This window comes from Podarcis bocagei (genome assembly GCF_964188305.1).
Source record: "Podarcis bocagei genome assembly, chromosome: 12".
Taxonomy (NCBI): Eukaryota; Metazoa; Chordata; class Lepidosauria; order Squamata; family Lacertidae; genus Podarcis; species Podarcis bocagei.
Window position 1 is genome coordinate 42,086,718 of NC_138137.1, and position 24,380 is coordinate 42,111,097.

General features: G+C 43.2%; 1 protein-coding gene and 1 long non-coding RNA gene across 2 annotated transcripts in view; both read right to left on the bottom strand.

The window, feature by feature from the left end:
• The window catches only part of LOC308569883 (uncharacterized protein), a 29,910-nt gene extending 24,054 nt beyond the window's left edge, over window positions 1–5,856 (bottom strand). The window contains exon 1 of the mRNA XM_081164136.1: window positions 5,757–5,856. Coding sequence (XP_081020262.1) covers window positions 5,757–5,804 — 48 coding nt within the window. The 5' untranslated portion in view covers window positions 5,805–5,856. The remainder of the gene's footprint in view (window positions 1–5,756) is intronic.
• LOC308569895 overlaps window positions 5,857–24,380 on the bottom strand; it is a 40,854-nt gene continuing 22,330 nt past the window's right edge. Inside the window, exons 3-4 of the long non-coding RNA XR_014000914.1 lie at window positions 18,619–18,662; window positions 5,857–5,906 (exon numbers count right to left, since the gene is read on the bottom strand). This is a non-coding gene — a long non-coding RNA (uncharacterized lncRNA). The remainder of the gene's footprint in view (window positions 5,907–18,618; window positions 18,663–24,380) is intronic.

Genomic DNA, 24,380 nt, shown 5'->3' on the forward strand with positions numbered 1-24,380 from the left:
AGATGCCAGGGATTGAACTCAAGACTTTTTGCATGCTTTCACACAGAATCATAGAATTGTAGAGTTGGAAGGGACCACAAGGGTCATCTAGTCCAACCCCTTGCAATGCAAGAAACTTTTGCCCAACACAGAGCTCGAACCCACAACCTCGAGAGTAAGAGTCTCATGCTTTACCAACTGAGCTATCTCAGGTGTGCATCAGAGCTGGCAACTGATCTGCGGTTGGGGTGAGAATCATGGAACATTTCCTTTCCTTTCTAGATTTATATGCCACTTTTCTACTGAAGCACTTATGGCTCTTTGCAGTTTAAAGTATTGACACACTATCCAAGATGCAGGACAGGAAAGGTTGTGGGGGGAGACGAAAAAGAGGGAAAATAAGAAAATTCAGGTACCAACTTTTTCTTATGTGTCTGATGACACAATGAGGTTGCACAATATGGGTGCAATGAATGATCACTGCAGCAAATCCACTTTTTAAGAAAAGTCTTTTTTTGCAGTTACTGCAGTGACAAGAAAATGCATCGAAAAGTTTGGGAGGGATGTGTAAAAACATATACAGTACACACCCTAGAAATCACAATGAATGCTCAGCAAACAGGTGTTTTGGAAGACCCCTTAAGGAAATAATAAATGGAAGTGTCAACAAAATGCAGAGTAAAACTTTACTTTCCTGTGTGAGTTAAAATCACAATCTTGCTTGTTCATTTATGTGCAACTCTGGCTCAGGGGTTGACACAAATCCCTTAACATTTGTTTGCCCCACATCCTGCTTTTTAATCTGTGATAACAGCTTGCCACACACCTATTTTTACAGCACATTATGAAAGCCAAAAGGTATAAACAAATCTTTTCAAACAATATTCCTTTCATTTATGACATCGAAAACAGACCTGCAAGATAGCCTAATTCCCTCACCCTAAAACCCCATTACATTTTAATTTATCTATCAATCCATCAGATTTTACCCATCAGATTTGTGTCATAAAAATCACAATGAAATTGTTATCTAATGGCTCCTAATAAATGTCAAAAAATAACTTGTGGATGGTCATTTGGAATATATTGGAAGTCATTAAACATCAATTAAACTATGTTTTACTAATACTTTATTACAGTCTTTATAACTGAACTGCGAGGAGGGGGAAAGATTTGCTGGCTGCTTTATTTAAGTCAAGACATCGTAAAAGTTCTTACTGATTTCACTATCAAATGTATTGATTCTGCTCAAATTTTTCTCCTAGGAGAATCGCTGACAGCTGTTCCTTGCAAACAATCCTGACTGCAGAGAACTGCAGGAGGGTGTTCTGTGGCTCCACCTCACTTAACCACAGGGAAAGCTGCTAAGGGGCTCTTCCCTTAAAAAATTAGGACCAATAAAATTGACACCTGGGTCTCAGCCACCACTCACCTGTAGAAATGGTACTTGGAATGGCCCTTCAGAAAGCAGGTGGGAGGGTTGTGTGGCTGAATGCTTATAGGTGTGTGAGGCTGTGTTAAACAATGGTTTTTAAAAGATGGGGGGCACAAGTAACCCAGAGATGCATTTTAAATAAAAGGGCACTTTCTACTCATGTAAAAACACGCTGATTCCTGGACCATCCATGGGCTGGATTTTGAAGGTGATTGGGCCAGATCCGGCCCCCGGGCCTTAGTTTGCCTACCCATGATCTACAGCTACAGCATCCCAGACAACTGCTGCCCTCCTTCTGCTTAAATGCCTTCAGCAAAGGAGAGCCCACTGTCTGTTCTACTGTCAAAGAGCTCTAAATCAAGAATAACTGTCAAGCTGTAGGTTAGCTGGATGCTGGAGGAACCATGCAGCCATTCGTTCACACATTTGTGCATTTATTTTGTACATGTATTCCTTGCCCTGATGCCATCTTGGCACTTGAAAGGTGGCATTCATGAGGTTCCCAGGTAGTCTCCCATGGAGACACTGTCCAGACCTGCAAGGTGGCAGCCCTCACCTCATGCCCCGAGACATTCCAGACCAATCACTGATCTGTGCCCAGTCACTGCGCAGCATCAGAGTCACTTTCCAGCCATATCCACAAAGTGCCAAGCTGATTGCCTAGCCTGACCCTTAGATGCTTTTCCTCTTGGTAGCCTTAGCAGGGCTACTGCCTCTCAGCCCCTGCACATACACAACCCATCTCCCGTACAGGGAATACTAGGACTGCGTGACCTTACTAGACAACTTTTGAGGATCACTAAACTAGTGTTTTTTCAAAGGGCTTTGAATACTTGCAATAAAGGCTGGTGCTATTGGGGAGTGTTACTATTATTGGGGAATATCTCATGCTGTGGATGGCATGAGCTGATGGGGAGGAAGATAACTTCTACACAGTGAGCAAAGTAAGCAACCCATCATTTTGTTATACAAGTAGCTATTAGCATTCAATAATATTCTATTGTGTCAGTGTACAAATGTGTCATTATCCTCCACTTTCCTCCGCTGCTCCTTGAATTATTACTATGGCTACATTCCCCCCTCTCCCCGTCCCTCCCCATTTCTTCTTCCGTAAATTAGCAAGTAATAGATCTCTGTTAACTAAAGCTAAACAACCCTTCAACCTCTTTCTCCGTGATAAAGCTGTAGACGAGAGCATTTCGCTGCAAAAATAGTAAATAGGCACCATATGTCATCAGCAGAACTAATGTCTCCACATACATGTAAACCTGGGCTAATGGGCCCTGCCAAAATATTTTAAACCATCTGTTTTGACTTAGCTGTTTTTGAGAAATTATGTTTATCATGCTAATTTATTTTGCTGTCAACAGCACCAAGTGAGACAGTTGCTGCTAAACAACATCATTATATATATCGCATTTCTGGCACAATACCAGCAGGCTTTTGCTTTTCTCGTTCAAAATGCGACCGGAATAAATAAGCAGTAACGTTGTCAGCATATTTAAAGATCTAGCACGGGGTGGTAATGCATCTGCCTGGATCTGCAGTGTTCCAGCAAGGGGGTGCTGGCGCAGAGCAGTCCTTAAGGGTAGGCACCAGGGCAGCCTCAGGAGGAACGGCAGGAGCGGTGCCACAGGTGGCCCAGGAAGTGGGCATCTGCGCAGCAGACCTGGAGAGAGAACAGAAGGGCCCTGCACGCATGGATGAGATGACACAGAATCAGGGTTACACTTCTGTCTGTCTTCCTGCGCTGCATGGCACTGATGCTTTCTCCATGGGCACTGGGGCTGCATGCACGCCATAGAACTGGAACAGGCCATCTGGCCCAGCATCTTGCTCTCACAACAGACAATGCCAAGCCCCCAAGCAGGATATGAGTGCAACAGCCCTCTTGCCCACATGTGATAGATACCCAACAACAGGTATTCAGAGGCATATTGCTTCTAACTATGCTGGTGGAACACAGCCGACCTGGCTGGTGATAGCCATGGAGAGCCTTGTCCCTTGTGAATTTGCCTAATTCTGAGTTGAAGCAATCCAAGTTGGTGGCCATCACTGCCTCCTGTGGCAGTGAGTTCCCCAGTTTAACTATGCGTTCTGTGAAGAGCTGCTTTCTTATATCTGCCCAGAATCTGCCAGCATCCAGGTCCATTGGACACTCACAAGTTCTAGTGTTTTGAGAGAGGCAGAAAAACTTTTCTCTGTCTTCTTTCTCCCTGCCATGCATAATTTTTATAAATTTCTGCCATGTCACAACTTACTCTTTTGCTAAGCTAAAAAAGTCCCAAATGCTGTAACTTTTCCATATACAGTGGTACCTCGGGTTAAGAACTTAATTCGTTCTGGAGATCCGTTCTTAACCTGAAACTGTTCTTAACCTGAAGCACCACTTTAACTAATGGGGCCTCCCGCTACCGCCGCAGAACGATTTCTGTTCTCATCCTGAAGCAAAGTTTTTAACCCGAGGTAGTGTTTCTGGGTTAGCGGAGTCTGTAACCTGAAGCGTCCGTAACCTGAAGAGTCTGTAACCCGAGGTACCACTGTATGAGAGTTACTCCACCCACCTGATCAGTTCGGTTGCCGCTTTCAAACTCTACAGTATCTATTGAGGGTGGGGGGAGGCATTTGAAGCATGTCTGAAGAACATGACTTTCCTCCAAAGGACTGCTGGGAGTTAGTCTAGAAATTGATCAGTTATAAGATGACAAATTGTGGGATCATTATGCATTTGCCTTGCAAATGTGTACATGGAACGTTTATGACAAAGGCCATTGAAGAAGAATCTTCCCAAAACGTGTCTAACGACGTTTCCCCCATTTGAGCATATCTACACTCTAGTCTTGGTTTTATGCTTGTTTGACTGTCTTGGAGACTGTGCGGATGCTAGGACGCTTAACTGCCACAACGTGTCGTGTCTGATCCAGACCCAAGCCATGACTCCCAACTCCTCTAATGAAGACCCCAACGACACAAAGTTTTAATGATCACATGGGGCTTCCTGACTTTGGTTTCCACCTCACTGATTATGTCATAGTTTAACAGCAAAAATAAAAATTTTAAAAAATTGTGCATCGTATTTGCTGTATTACCTAATGTTTCCTGCTCTTTGCTACCATCTGGGTTCAGATTAGCGATTGTTTCTTTTTGGGTTTCCTGCAGCATCTCTTCCCCATCCCCACCCAGCAAAATAGTCAGCATCTTGGACAGGATATATATTAAAGGAACCAGAAGTCTCTCTGGCCATTTCAAAGAGGTTAATTCTCAGACACTGGATATACACAAACATCCCCATGCTATCTAACAGATAAGGCAGTCATGCTGTACTTAGCTGGTTTCCTCGCTCTAACAAGGAGCGTTTGTGCTGGGTTGCCAAGGAAGTCACTGTTTCTGTGTATCCACTACACTGCCAACCTTTGTCAAGTCATGCTAATGCCAGAACGGAAAAGGCTCCACTGTGTCAGATGTCTTTTTCCCGGGGGGAGGGGGGAGGAGAGACAGCATCTCACTCCATCTAGCAGCATGTTAATATGGGTGTTGTATTCCGAGAGCTAAAGGTGTTAACAACACCAGGGAGAGCCCAGCTAAATATCTAGCACTACTTATCTGGTATAAAGAAGGCTGATCGCCGAAGAATTGATGCTTTTGAATTATGGTGCTGGAGGAGACTCTTGAGAGTCCCATGGACTGCAAGAAGATCAGACCTTTCCATTCTTAAGGAAATCAGCCCTGAGTGCTCACTGGAAGGACAGATCGTGAAGTTGAGGCTCCAGTACTTTGGCCACCTCATGAGAAGAGAAGACTCCCTGGAAAAGACCCTGATGCTGGGAAAGATGGAGGGCACAAGGAGAAGGGGACGACAGAGGACGAGATGGTTGGACAGTGTTCTTGAAGCTACCAGCATGAGTTTGACCAAACTGCGGGAGGCAGTGGAAGACAGGAATGCCTGGCGTGCTCTGGTCCATGGGGTCACGAAGAGTTGGACATGACTAAACAACAACAACAACTTATCTAGTCCGCTGGAATAGACTCTGTTGGGAGGTTGTGGACTCTCCTTCCTTGCAGGTTTTTTAAGCAGAGGTTGGATGGCCATCTGTCATAGGTGCTTTAGTTGAGATTCCTGCATTGCAGGGGGCTGGACTAGATGACCCTTGGGGTCCCTTCAAATCCCACAATTCTGTGATTCTATGATTCTGAAAAACATATGCTGTGTGATTTTGCTCACCCAGTTCACAACAAGGAGCCATTACGATGCTCAGATAGGGCTATCCTGGCTCCCACCCCTTCCATTTGACATTTGTATATCAGCTAGCACCCCTCTGCTTTGACGGCACAGAAAACTCACCAGCTTCTGTCTCAAGGCTGCTCCTTCCACTGCAGATTCTCCCAACATTTTTGACACAGTCGAGTTTGAAGATGAGCTTTCTTTTTTCAAGCGCGCCCTCACTTTGGGCCAGACTTCTATTTTCAATGGCTCGCTCCGATTTTGCAAATACTAGACAAGACAAGCACAAGAAGGCATATTCAGAAATAATATTGGCCAGGAGATCTGCTCGTCCATTTATGTTCTGTCATTCCCAACTATCCATATTTTCCATTACTGCAGGTTCATGGTCTCCTTGAGTTTGGGGAACCTTCCTAACTCCTGCAGGTGATTCAGTAACAACCCAAAATGGGCAGCCCATGGATGACTCCAAATAGTTCCACTGATCAAACTGACTGCACTATATGCTTGATATATTGACTCAAAAAGGGCAGGTATGAAGTAGGGAGAGGCAAGCTCCCCAAGGAAATGGGCCACTCTTGCAAGCTTCCTCTTCAGCTGGTTGGTTTACTCTGCCTGGGATCTGGAGAAGAATGGAAGGACACCTTTTGCTGGCTGTTTAATAAAAATGCAAACTCAAGTTTATATATATATATATATTCATATCCTTATCCTACACATTAAGACCACTTCCTTGTTAAGCCAGGAAGGACATAATAAGGGATCTTAAGTTCACACTGCAGGACATCCAGACAGGAGACATTCCCTGCCTAAATCTAGTTATCCTACACCAGACATCTGCTAGGAAGTTTGTTCAGCTGGGCAAACACGCAAGATATACAAAAGGAAGACTCTTTTAAACAATGGAGTGTGAACAGAGCTTTTCATTTGCATGAGCTACTCTATAAACAAGAAAATGGAAAGCTATTATTATTATTATGATTATTATTAATTTATTATTCATTATTATCATTATCATTATCATCATCATCATCATCATTATTATTCCCCACCTTCACCCTAAGGTCCCAGGGCAGGTTACAACAATTCAAACACAATGTTAAAAACCTTCTGTAGCTGACACACACCATCACAGTCTTTCCGCCTCCTTAAAACCTAGGAATCTCGTTGCCTGAAGCTTTACCCTGGGACAAACACAGAGGGAAGTCACCTTGCAGTGATTTAGCTGTGTCCAAAATTACTGTGTGTTCAACAGTATCTGATCCACACAAGGTCATATGATGATTATGGAGTAATCCTCAATTGTAATCCACCTTGCAGTTTATTGCAGATTGGAGGCAAAAGACTGAGCTATGCATCATCCCTGAGTGAACTTGAAGGGGGAAATGTAAACCTTTGTCCATGTGGTACAGAGGTCAACTTGTTGGATTTGGAGCAGGGAGCCCCAGGTGCCATAAAGCTCATGGGGTGACTGTAGGCCAGTCGTTGCCATCTCTTGGCCTGACAGGATTGTTGTGAGGCTAAAATGAGAGAGAGTACAACCCCTTTATCAACACTGAAGCTCCTATGAGCCTGCCTTACACAGAGAACAACTGCTATCAATATATATGTATGCCACTTATGTGCCAAAATGGCTTCTAGGTGGTCTACAAGTATAAGATTAATTGTAAAATCCATACCTAATTAAAATACACAAACAAATTGATTCCATCAAAGCATTAAAACCATTGAGAGTTTTAAAAAATGCAACAAAACAAGCCAGCTAACACAACCATTGAAACAGTTAAAAGGAATTATTAAATTGAAAAGTTCCAAGTTCAGGGGAATGTTTGCCAAAATAAGTGAGTCTTCCAGAGCACTTGGAGCACAGTCAAAACCTCCACTCACTCACAAAGCTGGCTGGGTGCCCTAGACTGATGTCCCCGTCTAGGCCACTCTGGCAACCAGAGGTCATTTCCACCTCTCCTATCCTACATCCTCTATACTGAAAAGGCAAGGGCTCCTCCTCATGCACATGCTCTCTGCCCCTGAAGAATCATGGCACTCCCTGCCTCCTCCAAGCTCCATATTCCTGTTGTCGAATGACTGGCAAGGTTGGCCTAGTTCCTCCTTAGTCCACAGTGGTGGTGCCAATGAGTTGAGAAAGTCAGTTGCCCAGACTTAAATGCTGAAAGGCTTCCGGCAGAGAGTAGCAAAGAAAGGTGTTGTGTAAATCAGTATCTATAACACTCACAAGCCACCCTTTCTCGAAGGCCATTTCCTCCAGGGCCATGAGTACACGTGGCTCTCCATCCCTCCGTGCCTGTGAGGGAAGTTAGGCTGAGAGCTAAGGCCGGGCCCAAGGTCACCCACTGAGCTTCACTCTAACCACTTCACCATTCTGCTCTCCCCTATGGTAATCTAGTAGTGGGTCAGGCCCCTCCTTGCCCATTAACAAAGAGCTCTTCCACACTGGAGAAGGAGAAGACACCAGCAACAGCAGATAAGTGAGCAGAAAGAGGCCAGGAGCTCTTTTTCTGTCTTAAGAGTTCTTGCATACACATTCAGGGGCAGGAGTGCTGGTCCATTTGCCTCTCGCTACCCTGATATGCACAGGCGAGGATGTTCTGCTGTCATGCTGGTTACAAGCAAGAGGCTTCTTCAGGTGAGTAATTCACAGGTTGTCACTAGACTGAAGTTATCTTAATCGCCATAAGCTTGATTAATCATATGAATTTTAATTTGTTTATCAGTTATGTAATTGATTATGCATTCATTACATAAAACTATAGTAGTTTTTTTAAAAGCACACTTTCTTTACTTTTAGCTGACACCTGTAAGCATTGTAGCCAACACCGTCTGAGAAGGGATAGCTCTGTGTGTGTGTGTGTGTGTGTGTGTGAGAGAGAGAGAGAGAGAGAGAGAGAGAGAGAGAGAACACCAAATGAAGGCGGTCCTTTCTTATATCCAAATCTCACAAATGAAAATCTATAGAAGGAGGATGTTATACCAAACGCAGATGCTTATACTGAGCCAGCCATTGGTCCATATAGCTCAGTGCTGTCTACACTGGCTGGCAGCGGCTCTCCAGTATTTCAAATAAAGGTTGCAACAACACAAGAAGAAGCTGCTGGATCAGGCCAGTGGCCCACCTAATCCAGGACATTGTCTTCACAGAGGCCCACCAGATGCCTGCGGAAAAAATGCAAGCTGGACCTGAATGCAACAGCACTTGCCCCACCTGCAATTCCCAGCAACTGGCATTTGTAGTGTTGGCAGTATGATTTGGATCCTTGTAAAACACAGGGACCAAAATAAAAATAATACAGGAAGTAGAGTTATGTTTGCTTTTATTGGCATGGCTTCACAAAAACATTTGAAGTCCATATATAACCAGCACCCACCCTCTTGAACTATCCCATACAGGGTAGTACTTTTAACCATGCCGATTAATCCTGTTCCCATTTTTTAAAAAAGAAAAAAGGTTCTTCCCATTCTAATTTGATTTTTTTTTTATCTCCTAGACCTTTTAAAAACCCCATTTTACTGGGCACGCTTCCTGTTTCGGAATGTGATTTTCACCCTCGACTTGCCGAACAGCCTTCCCCCCACCTTTCCCTCTTGCCACTGGGATTAATATAATTGCTGTAAAGGGAAAGCGGGTGGCCGGGGGTGGGGCACGCCATTGCTTTATTCATATAAAGGGATTATCAAGGGCCAGAAATAAATCTGCTGTTCTGGGCGTAGCCAGAGATCGCATTGCAGAACACAGACTTCTAAGCAGAGGTGAAACCAAAATGTTGCAAACTTTCGTTGGGTGGGTGGGGGAGATGGAGATGAAGAATTTTCTTGCAACTGTGGCTGATTTCCTGTGTAAACTGAAACCATGTGATATTCCATGAAGACATCCAGCTCTAAATTACAGGAAATGAAACCCATTGTGGGGGAAAAGACAGCTCCAGAATAAATTCCCAGATGAGGTAGTTTTACCACAAGGTTTCAGGCTGGTTACATTCTCTTGGAGGGTCTCCTGCATACCTGTCAGTCATTAAAGTAATCACCTGTGGACAGCAGCATACAGACACGGCTTCCCAGGGGCATTTGTAAGAGTTTAAGGCTGGTCTTAGTGCAGGGTGCATCGTTAAGGCTGAGCTGAGCAAGGGAACCTGTGGTGCTCATGTGCTGATCTTGGGGCCATGTTCATTAAGGGGTCTTCCAAAACACCTGTTTGTTGAGCATTCATTGTGATTTGCTTCTAGGGTGTGTATATGTTTTCACTCATCCCTCCCAAACTTTTCGATGCATTTTCTTATCACTTCACTAACTGCAAAAAAGGGCTTTTCTTAAAAAGTGGATTTGCTGCAGTGACCATCCATTGCACCCACATTATGCAACCTCATTATGGAGGCCATTGGAATGGTAAGAAAAAGTTGGTGCCTGGATTTTCTTATTTTCCCTCTTTTTCTTCTTCCCCCACAACCCTCCAGTTCCCACAACCTTTCCTGTCCTGCATCTTGGACAGTGTGTCAATACTTTAAGCTGTGTGGTGTCATGCGTGCTTCAGTATAAAGGTGGCCCATAAATCTAGAAAGGAAAGGAAGTGTTCCATGATTCTCACCCCAACCACAGATCAGTTGCCAGTGCTGATGCACACCTAAGATAGCTCAGTTGGTAGAGAATGAGACTCTTACTCTCAAGGTTGTGGGTTCCAGGTCTATGTTGGGCAAAAGTTTCTTGCAATGCAGGGGGCTGGACTAGATGACCCTTGTGGTCCCTTCCAAATCTACAATTCTACAATCTTTGCAGGGAAGGAGAGTCAACATTCCAACACGTCTTGGTCCTTTGGCCAGGGACTAAAAAGTCAAATCAACTCTCATGACTAAAATAAAACTAGAATACAGCTGTTTTTGGCAGCACAACACGGCATTTTTCGAATACTGCTCCCAAGAAGGCCACAGGTATTCTAGCAATAACAAAAGAAGCCCTTTTCTTCTTGGCAGTTCACTGAGTGCTACCATGATTCTGCCTGAGCACAGTTTGTGTTAATCTGTAGGTTATCCCGCTTCATTGATAAACTGAAGGGCAATTTCTGGGCTAGGAAGGTGGAAAGTATTTATTTCCCAAACTGGCACATAACTTCCATTCTGATGAACAGTGAGGCAGAGCCTCTAAAATCCCCACTCTTCAAGGACAACATTTCTAGGATATCTCTAGGTCAGCTGTTCTGAAACTTCAAGATACCAAAAATGGCTGTTCTTGCTTGCTCTTTCCAGGTTACCGTGGAGTGGCTGCCCTCTTCATGACCGCAGCACCATCAGCAACTTTGGAAGGATGCTTGAGATTAGATGAAGCCAGCGGCATGGGGAGGAGAGGGTTAAAGCCTTTCTTCCCCAGTACCACTGCTCAGATCCAATTCAGACTTTCCATGCCAGTTTTTAAGTAAAAACAAAAACGTTGGGAGATCAGATCGCAGAACTTCCGCATCAAACGTGCTATTTGGCCCTTAAACTAAGACCCCCTAAGTAAATCAGAATAAGCATTCAAATGTGGGTTCTGCTTTTGATCAGAGTCTTTGTCAGGAGCTTAACCTGTCACCATTTTAACACTCCTTTCACACACTCACGGTCAGCTGTATCCCGCTTTCTGCTGCTCCTTTCTCTCTGGCCTTCTTCCACCCCAACAAATATCCATAAGTGTATCCTAAAAATAATCAAAGTGGGCTGAGTGTTGTATTACATTTATGGGACACAAGGGACTAACTTGAATGTGCTGACTGAACCTGCTCTAACAACTTACATGGGGGAAAATCCATAGTGCAGATCACGGTACTTAGCTTGGTATAATAAAGTCTGCGTAATCAAAAAGAACCTAAAGGAAATGACAATCTAGAGAGGGGAGGGAGGGAGGGAGGGAGTGCTGTGGGGGCTACATTACATACACCACAGGATGATAAAAAAAATGGCACACCGGTGGCATGTTCTCATTACATAGGGTTAGCTCCATCAAAATGGGTGGGCATGACTAACTTGGGCCCATTCATTACAATGGCTCTCCTTGGAGTGGAACTTAGTTGGATGCAACCCATAATGTTATAATGTCCACAGACATCAGAGTGGTCACTTACTAATCACCAAAAAGGAGGACAAAGGACCTGTTGATGGGCATCTCTGGCAGCCCCTGAATTAGATATATACAGTCGTACCTTGGCTCCCGAATGCCTTGCAAGTTGAATGTTTTGGCTCCCAATGTTTTGGTTCTGGTTTGCAAACGTTCTTTGGAACCTGAACGTCCGACGCAGCTTCCACAGCTTCTGACTGGCTGCAGGAGCTTCCTGCAGCCAATCAGAAGCCACACCTTGGTTTTTGAATGTTTTGGAAGTCAAACGGACTTCCAGAACAGATTCCGTTCGACTTCCAAGGTACGACTGTATACACATGGAATGTATGTTTTGCAAATTTATGTACTGTACCCACCTTCAGTACAAATATTTCCAGGATGGCTAACAGTTAAAATGCAATCAATGTCATAAGAACAGCAGTGGGGAACCTGTGGCTCTCCAGATGTTGCCAGCTGGAGCTAATGGGGAGTTGCAAACCAGCAATTTCCGGAGGACACAGTCTCCCCACCCCTGCAATAAAACAATACAATTCGGAAAGTTCAAATGACAAACTTAAATAATACAGGAATAAAATTGGAGATATCAGAGCAGCATAAATGCATCATAAAAGGTTTAAGTCTGGGGAAATTGAAAGATGTCTTTGCCTGGCACCAAAACTGCACATGAAGATTGGAGAACTGGGCCAAAACTAACAAAATGAATTTCAATAGGGATAAATGTAAGGTTCTACCCTTAGGCAGGAAAAAGCAGCTGCGCAAATATAAGATGGGGGACACCTTGGCTTGATGGGAGTACATGCAGTGGCGTAGCGTGGGTTGTCAGCACCCGGGGCAAGGCAAGTAATTTGCGCCCCCTAACCCGTGGATTTGCGCCCCCTAACCAGTGGATTTGCGCCCCCTAACCCTAACCCCCAGATGTTGCGCCCGGTGCGGCCGGCCCCCCCTGCACCCCCCACGCTACGCCACTGAGTACATGTGAAAAGGATCTAGGGGTCTTAGTAGACCACAAGCTTCATATGAGTCGACAGTGTGATGCAGCAGGGGGGCAGGGAAGCTAATGCTATTCTAGGCTGCATCAAGAGAAGCAGAGTGTCCTGATCAATGGAAGTCCTGCTCCATTCTGCCTTGGTCAGACCACACCTGGAGTACTGTGTCCAGTTCTAGGTTCCACAATTTAAAACAGATATTGACAAGCCAGAATGTGTGCAGAGGAGGGCAACCAATGATCAAGGCTCTGGAAACCAAGTCTTATGAGGAATGGTTGAAGGCATTGGGTATGTTTAGCCTGGAGAAGAGAAGACTGAGAGGGGATATGATAGCCATCTTCAAATATTTAAAAGGCTGTTGCATGGAAGACGGAGAAAGCTTGTTTTCTCTTGCTCTGGAAGGTAGGACCTAAATGGCTTCAAGTCACAAGAAATGAGATTCCAACAAAATACCAGGAATAACTTATTGACACTAAGAGCTGTTCAACAGTGGAACAGACTACCATGAGATGTGATGGACTCTCCTTCATTGGAGGTTTTTAAGCAGATTAGATGGCCATCTGTCTTGGATGCTTTAGTTGAGATTCCTGCTTGGCAAGGGGTTGAACTAGATGACCCTCAGGATGCATTCCAACTCTACAATTCTATGAAATTTAAGGTAAATATCATACCCATAACAACTGGTATGGATATCCTTCACACCTGTATGATTCCAAATAAAGTGTTAGATATTATTAATTTGTGATGCTGGAAGGATTCTTTAAAAATCCTTAGGGACCTGGAATGAAACCACCAGTTCATTTTACATAATTCACAGCCAGTACATTACATATAGTTGCTATTTCAAATTTCCACCAAGCGTAAGTGAGATTTGAACCAGAACTCTATAGGTAAAAGGTCAACATAGGCTACTTTGAAAAAGAGCATTTAAGTGAGCGGTTATATGAAAGCCTTTGCCGAGTGTTAACTAGGCCGAGAGTATGGAAAAAGCTGGTATTTTAAAGGTAACAATCATGACTGGGCAGACTCCCAAGAATGCAAATAAAATTAGAGGTATTTTTCCTCCTTTCTAGAGATCTTGCCCACTGTAGCTTTGGAAACATCATTAAAAATAATGATAAACCGTCTAATACATTTTTTGTACATTATAGCCTTTAATCTTTCATGTTAATGACAGAAAGGTTACCATTAGCCGCCCTGTACTTTGCTGTCCAAATCAGACATTTGTTATAACCATGTTTCGCTACTCTCTTTATGCAGATGGTAGCGATTTCAGCTCAAATTCCTCGTTGCGTTAACATGGAGAGATTCAGAAGAAGAAAAATAAACCAGTCTGTAGCAGTACAAATGAAATAGCACAATGATTGGCTTAGGAAGTGTGCTGCTTTGCCCATGCAAGTAGTTCCTGAGGGTGTGTCCCTGTGCTGAAAGTGTTCCATAAACATCACTGATCAAAAGGAATTCCATTTGCTTCAATTGCTAAGATGCACTGGCGTAGATTCTTACGTATTCTCTAGAGGAGACATTTCTGGCGAGTTAACTGGAAAAAACCTCTCTATTTCTAAGTATATAGGAGTGTGAGAAATATTTAGAACAGCAGCTCAGGAGATAGAGCTGGAAGACTATGGATTTCAGTTCTGGAGCCTTCTATGACTTCCAGGCATCTCATTTCTGTTTTTTTGGTTACCTGTCTCTTCTGTCGCATTTTAATCACATCCTTCTCCCAGGGAGATCAGAGCCTTGTACACAAGGTTATCCCAGTTTACTGATCCTAGCAAGCACAGAAGGCAGATTAAATGAAGAGACAGGACCTGATCCATGGATAGCCAGTGAGCTTCATTACCCCTGTTCAGATGCAGGAACTAGGGAAAACTACTTTGAAGAGCGGGATCATGCCTGTTCCCCCCATACCAACAGTCCCATGGTGGCACACATGACAATAATTCTGTCAGGACCTTGTTAACTGCAGACACCGCAACATGGACAGAGGTTGCTTGATTCAAGCTAGTTCATGAAGTGACAACTATTTTCACAATGACAAGTATCCAGTGAACAACGACAGGATTCAAAGTTCTAAGGAATGGACAAAGGATTGAACGTGTCCGTATATTCAAAGATTAGTGATGCTGTTTATTCCTTCTACTATAAACTGTTTAGTCAGAAGATGAGGCAGCTATTTGCTGGTGGATTACTTATCTGTAAGCACTTAAATTATCATCTTAAAAATCATGAGGTTTCAGATGGTCGTACGTGTTGCATGAAGAAGTGGTATGATCTGAAAAGAAGGTTGATTTCAAAAACACCTATTGATGCATTACAGCAGTTTCAGTTGTAGCTGCAAATTGACTACTGGAGAAAAAAATACTTCATTGCCTGCTTCCAGTTCTTAGCCGAGAGAAATTTAGTTCGACAAGGAACTGGTGGTCATTTTTTTAAAATGACCTCGGTAATGCCAGAACAGTAATTCTTTTTAGGACAAGTGGGTGTCATGGCCAGATATAACCAAATGTAAGGAAATGCCTGCCCTCTAAGAAAAAAACATACAAAGCAAATTAATTGAACTGATCTCAAATCATATGCTGAAGAACATCTGAAACTTAAAGTAACAAAATACTCTTCTATCATCCTTGATTGTACACCAGGTATATGTCATCAGGAACAAATCACATTTTTAAGAGTTGCTAATGTTGGAGAGAGTGAACCTGCATCAGAAGATTCATAGAATACATAAATGCAAATTCCCTAGTGGAGTTGGGTTGACAGAGTCACTTCTTGAGAAACTTAGGTAACTGCAGAGGTCAAGGATATGATAATGGTGCCAATATGAAAGAAAAAATATATTAGAATACAAAGGAGACTGTTATGTCTCAACCCTAACACTATTTACATTCCCCTTGGATGTAACAGCTCAAACATAGTTCTAGGTGAGGCAATATAGCTTCAACTCTCTTCTTTTTTAAAATTTACACAGAATTTATCGTGTCTCTGCATCCTCCACAAAAGATGGAAAATACTGACATCATTTCTAAGATGTGCTTTGAAAATGCCACCTGAAACTCATTGGGAGAGTTGCATTACTGGTGTAGAAGTCGTTTGCTTCAAGGCTTCTCAAATTTATAAAGCCATTATTAAATTATTGAAAGCCCCTGCCCTTGACAGTGTAACTTGCGCTGAAGCCAACGGTCTTTTGTCTGAGCTTCAGTCTTTCACATGTCTTCTTAGTACAGTTATCTGGTATGGCATCCTGTCACAAGTGAGTAAGCAAGGGGATGCAAAATTGAGATACGTAGCAAGATGTTGCATTGACACTGTTGAAAGGTATTCATGATTATATGAACTGAGTATTGAGACCATGGGTTTCAAAAGGCAGTAGAAGCTTCTGAAAAAAATTGCTGCAACATTTGATGATTCCATTGAGGCGGCATTCCCAGTGCAGCATGTAAGAAAGGTGAAATGACCCCATTCTTGATCCAAAAGTCAAATTTTGCATAAAGTTCTCCAATGTTATAGTGGATGAAACAATTGCTCACCTAGATGACAGATTTAATCAAATGGTGCAGTTTAATGAGAAGTATGGATTCATATTTGATGTTCAGTCTTTGGATACTATGGGAGATGATGACCTTGAAAAAGGCTCCAGCTATATGTCTTAGCAGCTCGAGGGAGATACTGATTCAACAGAGATGATGATGATGATGATTTATTTTATTTTATTTATTATATTGCCATTCATCCATAGATCTCAGGGCACTTCACAACATAAATATACAAGATAAAAACACGAAAGACACAATAAAAACAAGAGCAACCCCCCAAAACCAATAACACCCCTCCCCCCCACACACATTTTAAAGGGTTGTTGTTATTTAGTCGTTTAGTTGTGTCTGACTCTTCATGACCCCATGGACCAGAGCACACCAGGCACTCCTGTCTTCCACTGCCTCCCGCAGTTTGGTCAAACTCTGTTCAACCATCTCGTCCTCTGTCGTCCCCTTCTCCTTGTGCCCTCCATCTTTCCCAACATCAGGGTCTTTCCCAGGGCGTCTTCTCTTCTCATGAGGTGGCCAAAGGATTGGAGCCTCAGCTTCAGGATCTGTCCTTCCAGTGAGCACTCAGGCTGATTTCCTTCAGAATGGATAGGTTTGATCTTCTTGCAGTCCATGGGACTCTCAAGAGTCTCCTCCAGCACCATAATTCAAAAGCATCAATTCTTCAGCAATCAGCCTTCTTTATGGCCCAGCTCTCACTTCCATACATCACTACCGGGAAAACCATAGCTTTAACTATACAGACCTTTGTTGGCAAGGTGATGTCTCTGCTTTTTAATATGCTGTCTAGGTTTGTCATTGCTTTTCCCAAGAAGCAGGCATCTTTTAATTTTGTGACTGCTGTCACCATCTGCAGTGATCATGGAACCCAAGAAGTAAAATCTCTCACTGCCTCCATTTCTTCCCCTTCTATTTGCCAGGAGGTGATGGGACCAGTGGCCATGATCTTAGTGTTTTTGATGTTGAGCTTCAGACCATGTTTTGCGCTCTCCTCTTTCACCCTCATTAAAAGGTTCTTTAATTCCTCTTCACTTTTCTCCTGGTGCCTAAAGATGTATAATGAAGGCACCAGTCAAACCTCCCTGGGGAGAGCATTCCACAGGCAGGGAGTCACAGCAGAAAAGGCCCATTCTCATGTTGCTGCCCTCCAGAACTCTCATACAGGCATGTGAAGAAGGGCTTCAGATGATGATCTCAGAGTCTCGGTAGGTTCATATGGAGAGAGGCGGACCTTGAGGTACTGTGATCCTGAGCCATTTAAGGCTTTATAGGTCAAAACCAGCACTTTGAATTGGGCCCGGAAGCTAACTGGAAGCCAGTGCAGTCAGGCTAGGATTGGTGTAATATGTTCAAACCATCTTGGTCTGGTGAGCAACCTGGCCACCAAATTCTGTACCAGCTGAATTTTCTGAACTGTCTTCATAGGCAGCCCCATGCATAACGTATTGCAGTAATCTAGCCCTGACCTTACCAGACCATAGAAGACAGAAGACATAGACTATCCCTGTCCAGATGGGGGCACAGCTGGGCCACCAGCCAAAGCAGATGGAAGGCATTCCGTGCCACTCACATGAGCCTCAAGTAACAGCAAAGGATGCAGAAGTGCCCCCAAGCTATGTACCTGCTTCTTCAGAGGGAGCATAACCCCATCAAGAGCAGGCAACTTCTCTTCCATCCGGTCTAGGGAACTGCCCACTAACAGTGCCTCAGTCGTATCTGGACTGAGCTTCAGTTTGTTGGCTCTCATCCCATGCATTACCAAGGCAAGACAACGGTCCAGCACATCCACTGCCTCACTTGCAGACTGATAATAATTAATGTATTATGATACATTTACCCTTACAGTGGTCCCTCTGGTTACATACTTAATTCGTTCCAGAGGTCCGTTCTTAACCTGAAACTGTTCTTAACCTGAAGCACCACTTTAGCTAATGGGGCCTCCCACTGCTGCCACACCCCCACCACATGATTTCTCTTCTCACCCTGAAGCAAAGTTCTTAACCCGAGGTTATGAATTTCGAAACGAAATTCCTCCGGAATGAATTTCTGGGTTAGCGGAGTCTGTAACCTGAAGCGCATGTAACCTGAGGTACCACTGTACTTTTGTTGCAGTTCTCTTTTTAGGGCAATTTTTAGAGAAATTTAGTTCTACAAGGAACTGGGGGGTGGGTTGTCATAAAAATGAAACTGCAACAAAAGAAAGCGAGATCAATCTTTTTTTGTTTCTTGTTTAGCTTATCAACCTCAAGGAAAATGCAGAGCTTTGCTAGCCCTTCAGTTTATTCGTAAGTGTAATATTCAAGATATTTACCCCCAATTTATGTGTAGTACATGACATTATTCCCACTGTACCTGTAACTGTTGCATCTGGGGAGGGGTCATTTTCAAAGCTGAACCTGATGAACAAAAAACAAAAAAAACCCTGTCTTCTATGTTGCAAGAAGGCTTAGTAGGATTAGCACTGATTTCAGATGAACATAAAATTGGGAGAAGTTTGGATTACAGTGATTTGATTGAGGACTTTGCTTCCAAGAAAGCTAAAAAAAAATCAATTTCATTAAATAGGATACTAGAAAACTATGCTGTTATTTATGAGGGGCCTGGTGATCACCAATATGTCCCTCCCACCATGATATCAAACAATAGGCTTTAAAGGGGTTTTTGGTTTATGTAAGAATATCACCTACGGAGGCAACAGTTTTTTACTTTTCATTTATGACTTGTATGCATGTATTTACAGAGTAGTAGGCTGGGGCAACCCAGTCAGATGGGTGGGGCACAATTACTACTACTACTACTACTCCTGAATCCTTTCAAAGCACTGCTTTCCCACAGGAGTATTTTGGAAGACAACTCTGCTGCTAAAGCCCCACACATTGCTGGGAAACTTGAATTGTAAATTCAGCAGCCAGTCCACCAAATCAGAGTTCAACATCAAGAAATGAACACTAGCAGGCGCGCGCACACACACATACACCCCACATCTTTGTTTTGAAAAACAAGCATCAAGCACTGGATCACAGCCACAATAACTGTGAAAGCAGGCCAAACCAGAGTGACATGATACATTGGAAGAGGCCCAGATAGCCATTATACGGGATTGTGTCAAAGATTCGCTTATTAAAGTCTTGATGTGCCTGACCCAATAAATCAACATTGTTACAGTGTTTTGTTTCCATTAACATCCTTGTCCATTAGAGGTTTGACATAAGTCTTTCCTGCTGCTAAGAACCTGTTACAGAGTCTGTGTTAGCACTGCACTTAATTCCCACTTGTAGCTGTCTGTCTCAGCTTTAATCTGCACTTGCCATATGTGGATGGTGGTGTGTCATGTGACACCAGGGCTCCATCTCTTTAGTCTCCATTTGCTACTTTCACAAATCATGCACTGGGTTTTAAAAAAATTAATAATAAGCATGACCCAGCAAAGCTAAGCACACTTAACAGCTGCAAGCCTAGGCACATTTACCTGAGAGCAAGCACATTAAATGGGCTTACTTCTGGGTAAAGTTGCACAGTAAATCTTTTTGATTTTAATGGAAAATTAAGCATGCACTAAATGCCTCCTGCTGAATTCAACGGAGCGTAAAAAAGGGTTTGGCTCTAGCTGGACTGTGTCCAGGTGAATTTCAGCTCCACTATATAAATGTAAGCCTATAAAAACAGTCCTTCCATTTATAAAGCTATATGTTTATCCCACACTAATTTCAGATTAACTAGAAGAGGAAGTTTTACAATCAATAATCCAAGATAGACATGTTTATATCTACATGAGTTCAAATCTTATTTCTCTCCTAATGTTTACAAAATGACAAAATATTAAGGTTACAGTGGTGTGCTCCCTTAACTGGGAACAAGACACATTAAATCCAATGCTCTCTTTGCCAGGTATGAGATCTGAATGGTACATTTACTGGCATGTCTCACCAATTATGATTTACTTTTATAATGTTGTTGAAATGACAATATCTATTGCTGCTCCTTACCCCTTGGTTTGTGCATCTTATGTATTTATAACAGGGGTGGGGAATCTTTCTCCACCTTCTGCAGGAACCACACGGCAGTACTGGGTAGTGTCAGAAAAAGGAAGTATCTGGAGCAACAAATTTGCTCACACATTTCTCTCTGTCCTCCGTCCAACACAAGCTAGAAGCAACTATCCGGCATTATAAAACCTCCTTACAAACCTTGTGCAAACCAATCAGTATGCACACTCAATCAACAGGTCATCAAGTGACTCCAGTCCATTTCTGGGTTAAAGGGCTGATTTTAAACCTTAAACCTTGAATAGCTTTGGCCAGACTACCTGAAAGACTGACTCCCCCCATTACTCCAACCTTAAGAGTCCCTTTCGAGATCCTGCTCTGGATCCCCTCGCCTTTTCAGTAGTGGCACCTAAGTTGTGAAGTAAGGGAATCTCGCCTAGTGCCATCTGTGTAGGCATTACAATGCCAGGTGAAGACTTCTGTGTTCACCCAGGCTTGTGAACAACTTAGGAAATCTGGGCCACTTGTTGCATTCATGTCACCCCCCTTTTTCTTAATTAAAGGTAAAGGGACCCCTGACCATTAGGTCCAGTCGTGGCCGACTCTGGGGTTGCGGCGCTCATCTCGCTTTATTGGCCGAGGGAGCCGGCGTACAGCTTCCGGGTCATGTGGCCAGCAGGACTAAGCCACTTCTGGCGAACCAGAGCAGCGCACGGAAACGCTGTTTACCTTCCCACTGGAGCGGTACCTATTTATCTACTTGCACTTTGACGTGCTTTCGAACTGCTAGGTTGGCAGGAGCAGGGACCGAGCAATGGGAGCTCACCCCATCGCGGGGATTCAAACCACCTAACCCACAGTGCCACCCACGTCCATTTTCTCTTAATTGGTTTTATGCTTTAGTTTGCATTTCTTTTCTTTTTTTAAAAAAACTTATTTATTGTAAGCCATCCAGAGAACTTTATGTTATGGGGTGGCACAGAAATGCCATATATAAATACATAAGAGTTATGAACTATAATAATGCAACAATGAAAGCAAAATGTGAAAATGTCACTCTCATCATTTTCATCAATAGCCAAACATAGTTTTGAAGCCATTTCTTATGTTGCCAGTTTAAAGACGCCAAAGGCTTTGCTGAAAACAAGACTGTTGGTTTGCAAGCGAACAAGCTTTATGGTTTTACTATCTGAAACAAATGTCAGGATCCTCTCTGGCCTTTTAAGATTTATTCCTGTGGAGTTAATTTGAGATTTTATTACACGACTCCTTGGTGCGAATTTGTTGCCAGTTGGTTGCATATTTAGGCTAAAGAAAACAACACCAGCCCACAAAAACAGAATAAGCAGCTTAAAGGCTTATAACTATAGATGGTAGATTATCATTTGCAAAGAGATTTTTATAGGGCAATTCAAGCAGAGGATGCTGCAACCCCTGAGCATCCTCCTATCTATTTCACATCACAAGCATATTGCAACTTCTGAGACCAGAACCCATAAGGAAATGCCACTGTCTGATTTCAGTATTATCTTTACAATGCTTTGTCAAGTACCTTTCTAATAGATAAAGTAGCAGCAGAGTAGGGGTGGAGATGGGACAGTGCTAAGGCCTACATCTATTTTTATTGGACCAGAAGCAAATGCTTGATTTCAGATACGAATGCAAGTAATAATCCTGTTTATTCTACAAGCAAGCAGTATGGGTGGAGAGACGAGAGCAAAACGTTTTCTATTCAACCATTCTCTCATGAATAGATTGCTTCCATCCCACCCCTCCATTCAGTCCTCTGCTTTGCAAATTGGAGGTCTGCTTATGGCCAGAGGTCACCAAATTAATCGCCTCAAACAAGGGTTTTTACTGAGCTTTCAGCATAGCTCAACCTGCTCTGTATCCCACCAGGTTTCCGTTTCCCTCCTACACAGTTTTGAAGTAGAAAAACCATTGGGATAAGGATCATAAGACACAACAGCCAGGAGCCCCTTCTGAACCCCACTAAGAAACAGCTGTCACACAGATAGCCATGCGTTCCAATTAGGTGTTGTGTTTTGGAGATCCAGTGTGCAAACTATTGCAGGTTAGTGCTGAACCTTCCAACTCTATGATTCTTTAAATCCCAGACTATGGACACTTGTGGAATCCAGCATTTGTGGATTCTGATACAAACTGATCTGATCCCACCTAGAGGTTGAATTTGTAGACTGGAACTTAATTACCCGCAGCCTTTTCTGAGGGTTGTTGTTGTTGTAACAAAGGTCTAACACAGAAAACACATCAAAATTCATTTTTAAGATGCGTGGAGGTACAATCAAATAAGCAACATTAGTCTCCCCAAAGTATTTCCTCTGGAAAAAAGGAGAACACAGTGGGTTTCTTAAAGCACTTCTTACAATTTTGTACTAAAAGAAAGCAGGGAGTTTGAAATTGCTGAGATACAGAAGATGCGTGAAATAAAACGACTCCAAATTTAAGATTCATTCTTGCAGGATCCTCAGCCAGGAAAATGCTTAAATGCTATGAATAGTACATTTTTCTTTTAAATTAGGACTGGTGAACCTGCAGTCCTGCAGGTGTTGTTGAACTTCAACTCCATCAGCCCCAGTGAGTATGGTCAGTTGTCAGTGATGTAGTACAAAAACCTCTGGCGGGTCAGAGGGTCACAAGCCCTGCTTTAAATAAGAACACAAGAAGAGCCTGCTGGATCAGGCCAGTGACCCATCTAGTCCAGCTTCCTGTTCTCACATTGGTCACCCAGATGCCTGTGGGAAACCCACGAGCAGGACAAGAGCACACACACCGCCCATAGTTCCCAGCAATTTCAGAACAGTGCCCTAATATTCTTTTTATCCACACCTCCGCTGGGTTGGCGATCAATAAAAGACCCATTGGAGCTCCAGGATCTGTCTTGCCACCAGCTACTCATGCCTGATCTGAGGTATCTCAGATCTCAGAGTGAAATTGCTGAGTATCTCAGAGTGAAATTGCTGAGTTGTCTGAATGACAAGGGTCTGTCAAAATGAGATTGTTCCACTGTTGCTGCTTTTAAAGGAATCAAAAGTGATTTTCCTACCATCCCACCAAGCCCCACCCCCACCCACCCCCAAGTCAGAAGGAAATGTTTTCTGGATTGATTGATAAGAAACGTTACAACAGTTCACAATTCTAAAGGGGACCACCAGTCTAAAGCTGATAAAAGCGTATCCTCCTCTCACCACGCGGCCATCTGAAGCTGAACCCAGAGAAACGACTCAGCGCTTTTCTCCTCATGTCAATATACCTTAAGTGTTTCCATATGTTCATTTTACATTTATTGCACTTGATTCGGTAACTTTTAGAATTTATTTTGGAAGAGCACAGTGCAGGCCCTTTCAACCAAATGGAGGATAACAGAGCGTGAAAGCAGGATTCCTCTTCAGAATGCAAATGTCAGCTGCAGTTAAGATGAACTGCTCCGTTTTAAGACCCAGCTAGTTGACTTGTGCTTTGCTGGAAAATTCCGGAACAATACAAAGTAAGGGGATTGGAAAGAATGTTGGGTTGCACTGGGATTGAGTCTGACAGATTTCTGGCTGCCTGAACTCTGGCACGATTAACTCCTCAGTCTGAAATACCATGAAATAGCAGCTTTGTTTCAGAATATGCAGTTTAGAAAAGGCCATTGTCAGAACTGCAGCCTCTCTTTTCTCAGTAGGCTTTGCATTTTATGTAACTGTCCATATGTTGCTTACAGTCTTTTTTGAATCACATAACTGGCAATGGAATTTAATGCCGATGAGCCCTGGAAGTCCCTTGCCACTGTACACCTTTCCCTCTTCCTTCACTTTCTGTACACAAACTTTGTCTGTGCCAAGGAAGTGAGTAGTAACAGACCCGCTTTACATATTTTATTCCAGAACCAATGGACTTTGGCCACTTGCATTTTCTACATATTTCACACACAATCTTCATCTCTGCATATTGCTTGTCCCTGAGATGTACTTCTTGAGAGACTGGCTTCATTCCAAAAATAAAAACTCATTGCAGATTGATTCTGTGTAACCCTGCAGTTTGTGCATTTGAAAATAGATGTGGGAGGCACCAGCAATGGGGATGTATCGAAAAGTAAAAACCAGGGCACCCCAAAATTGTTGA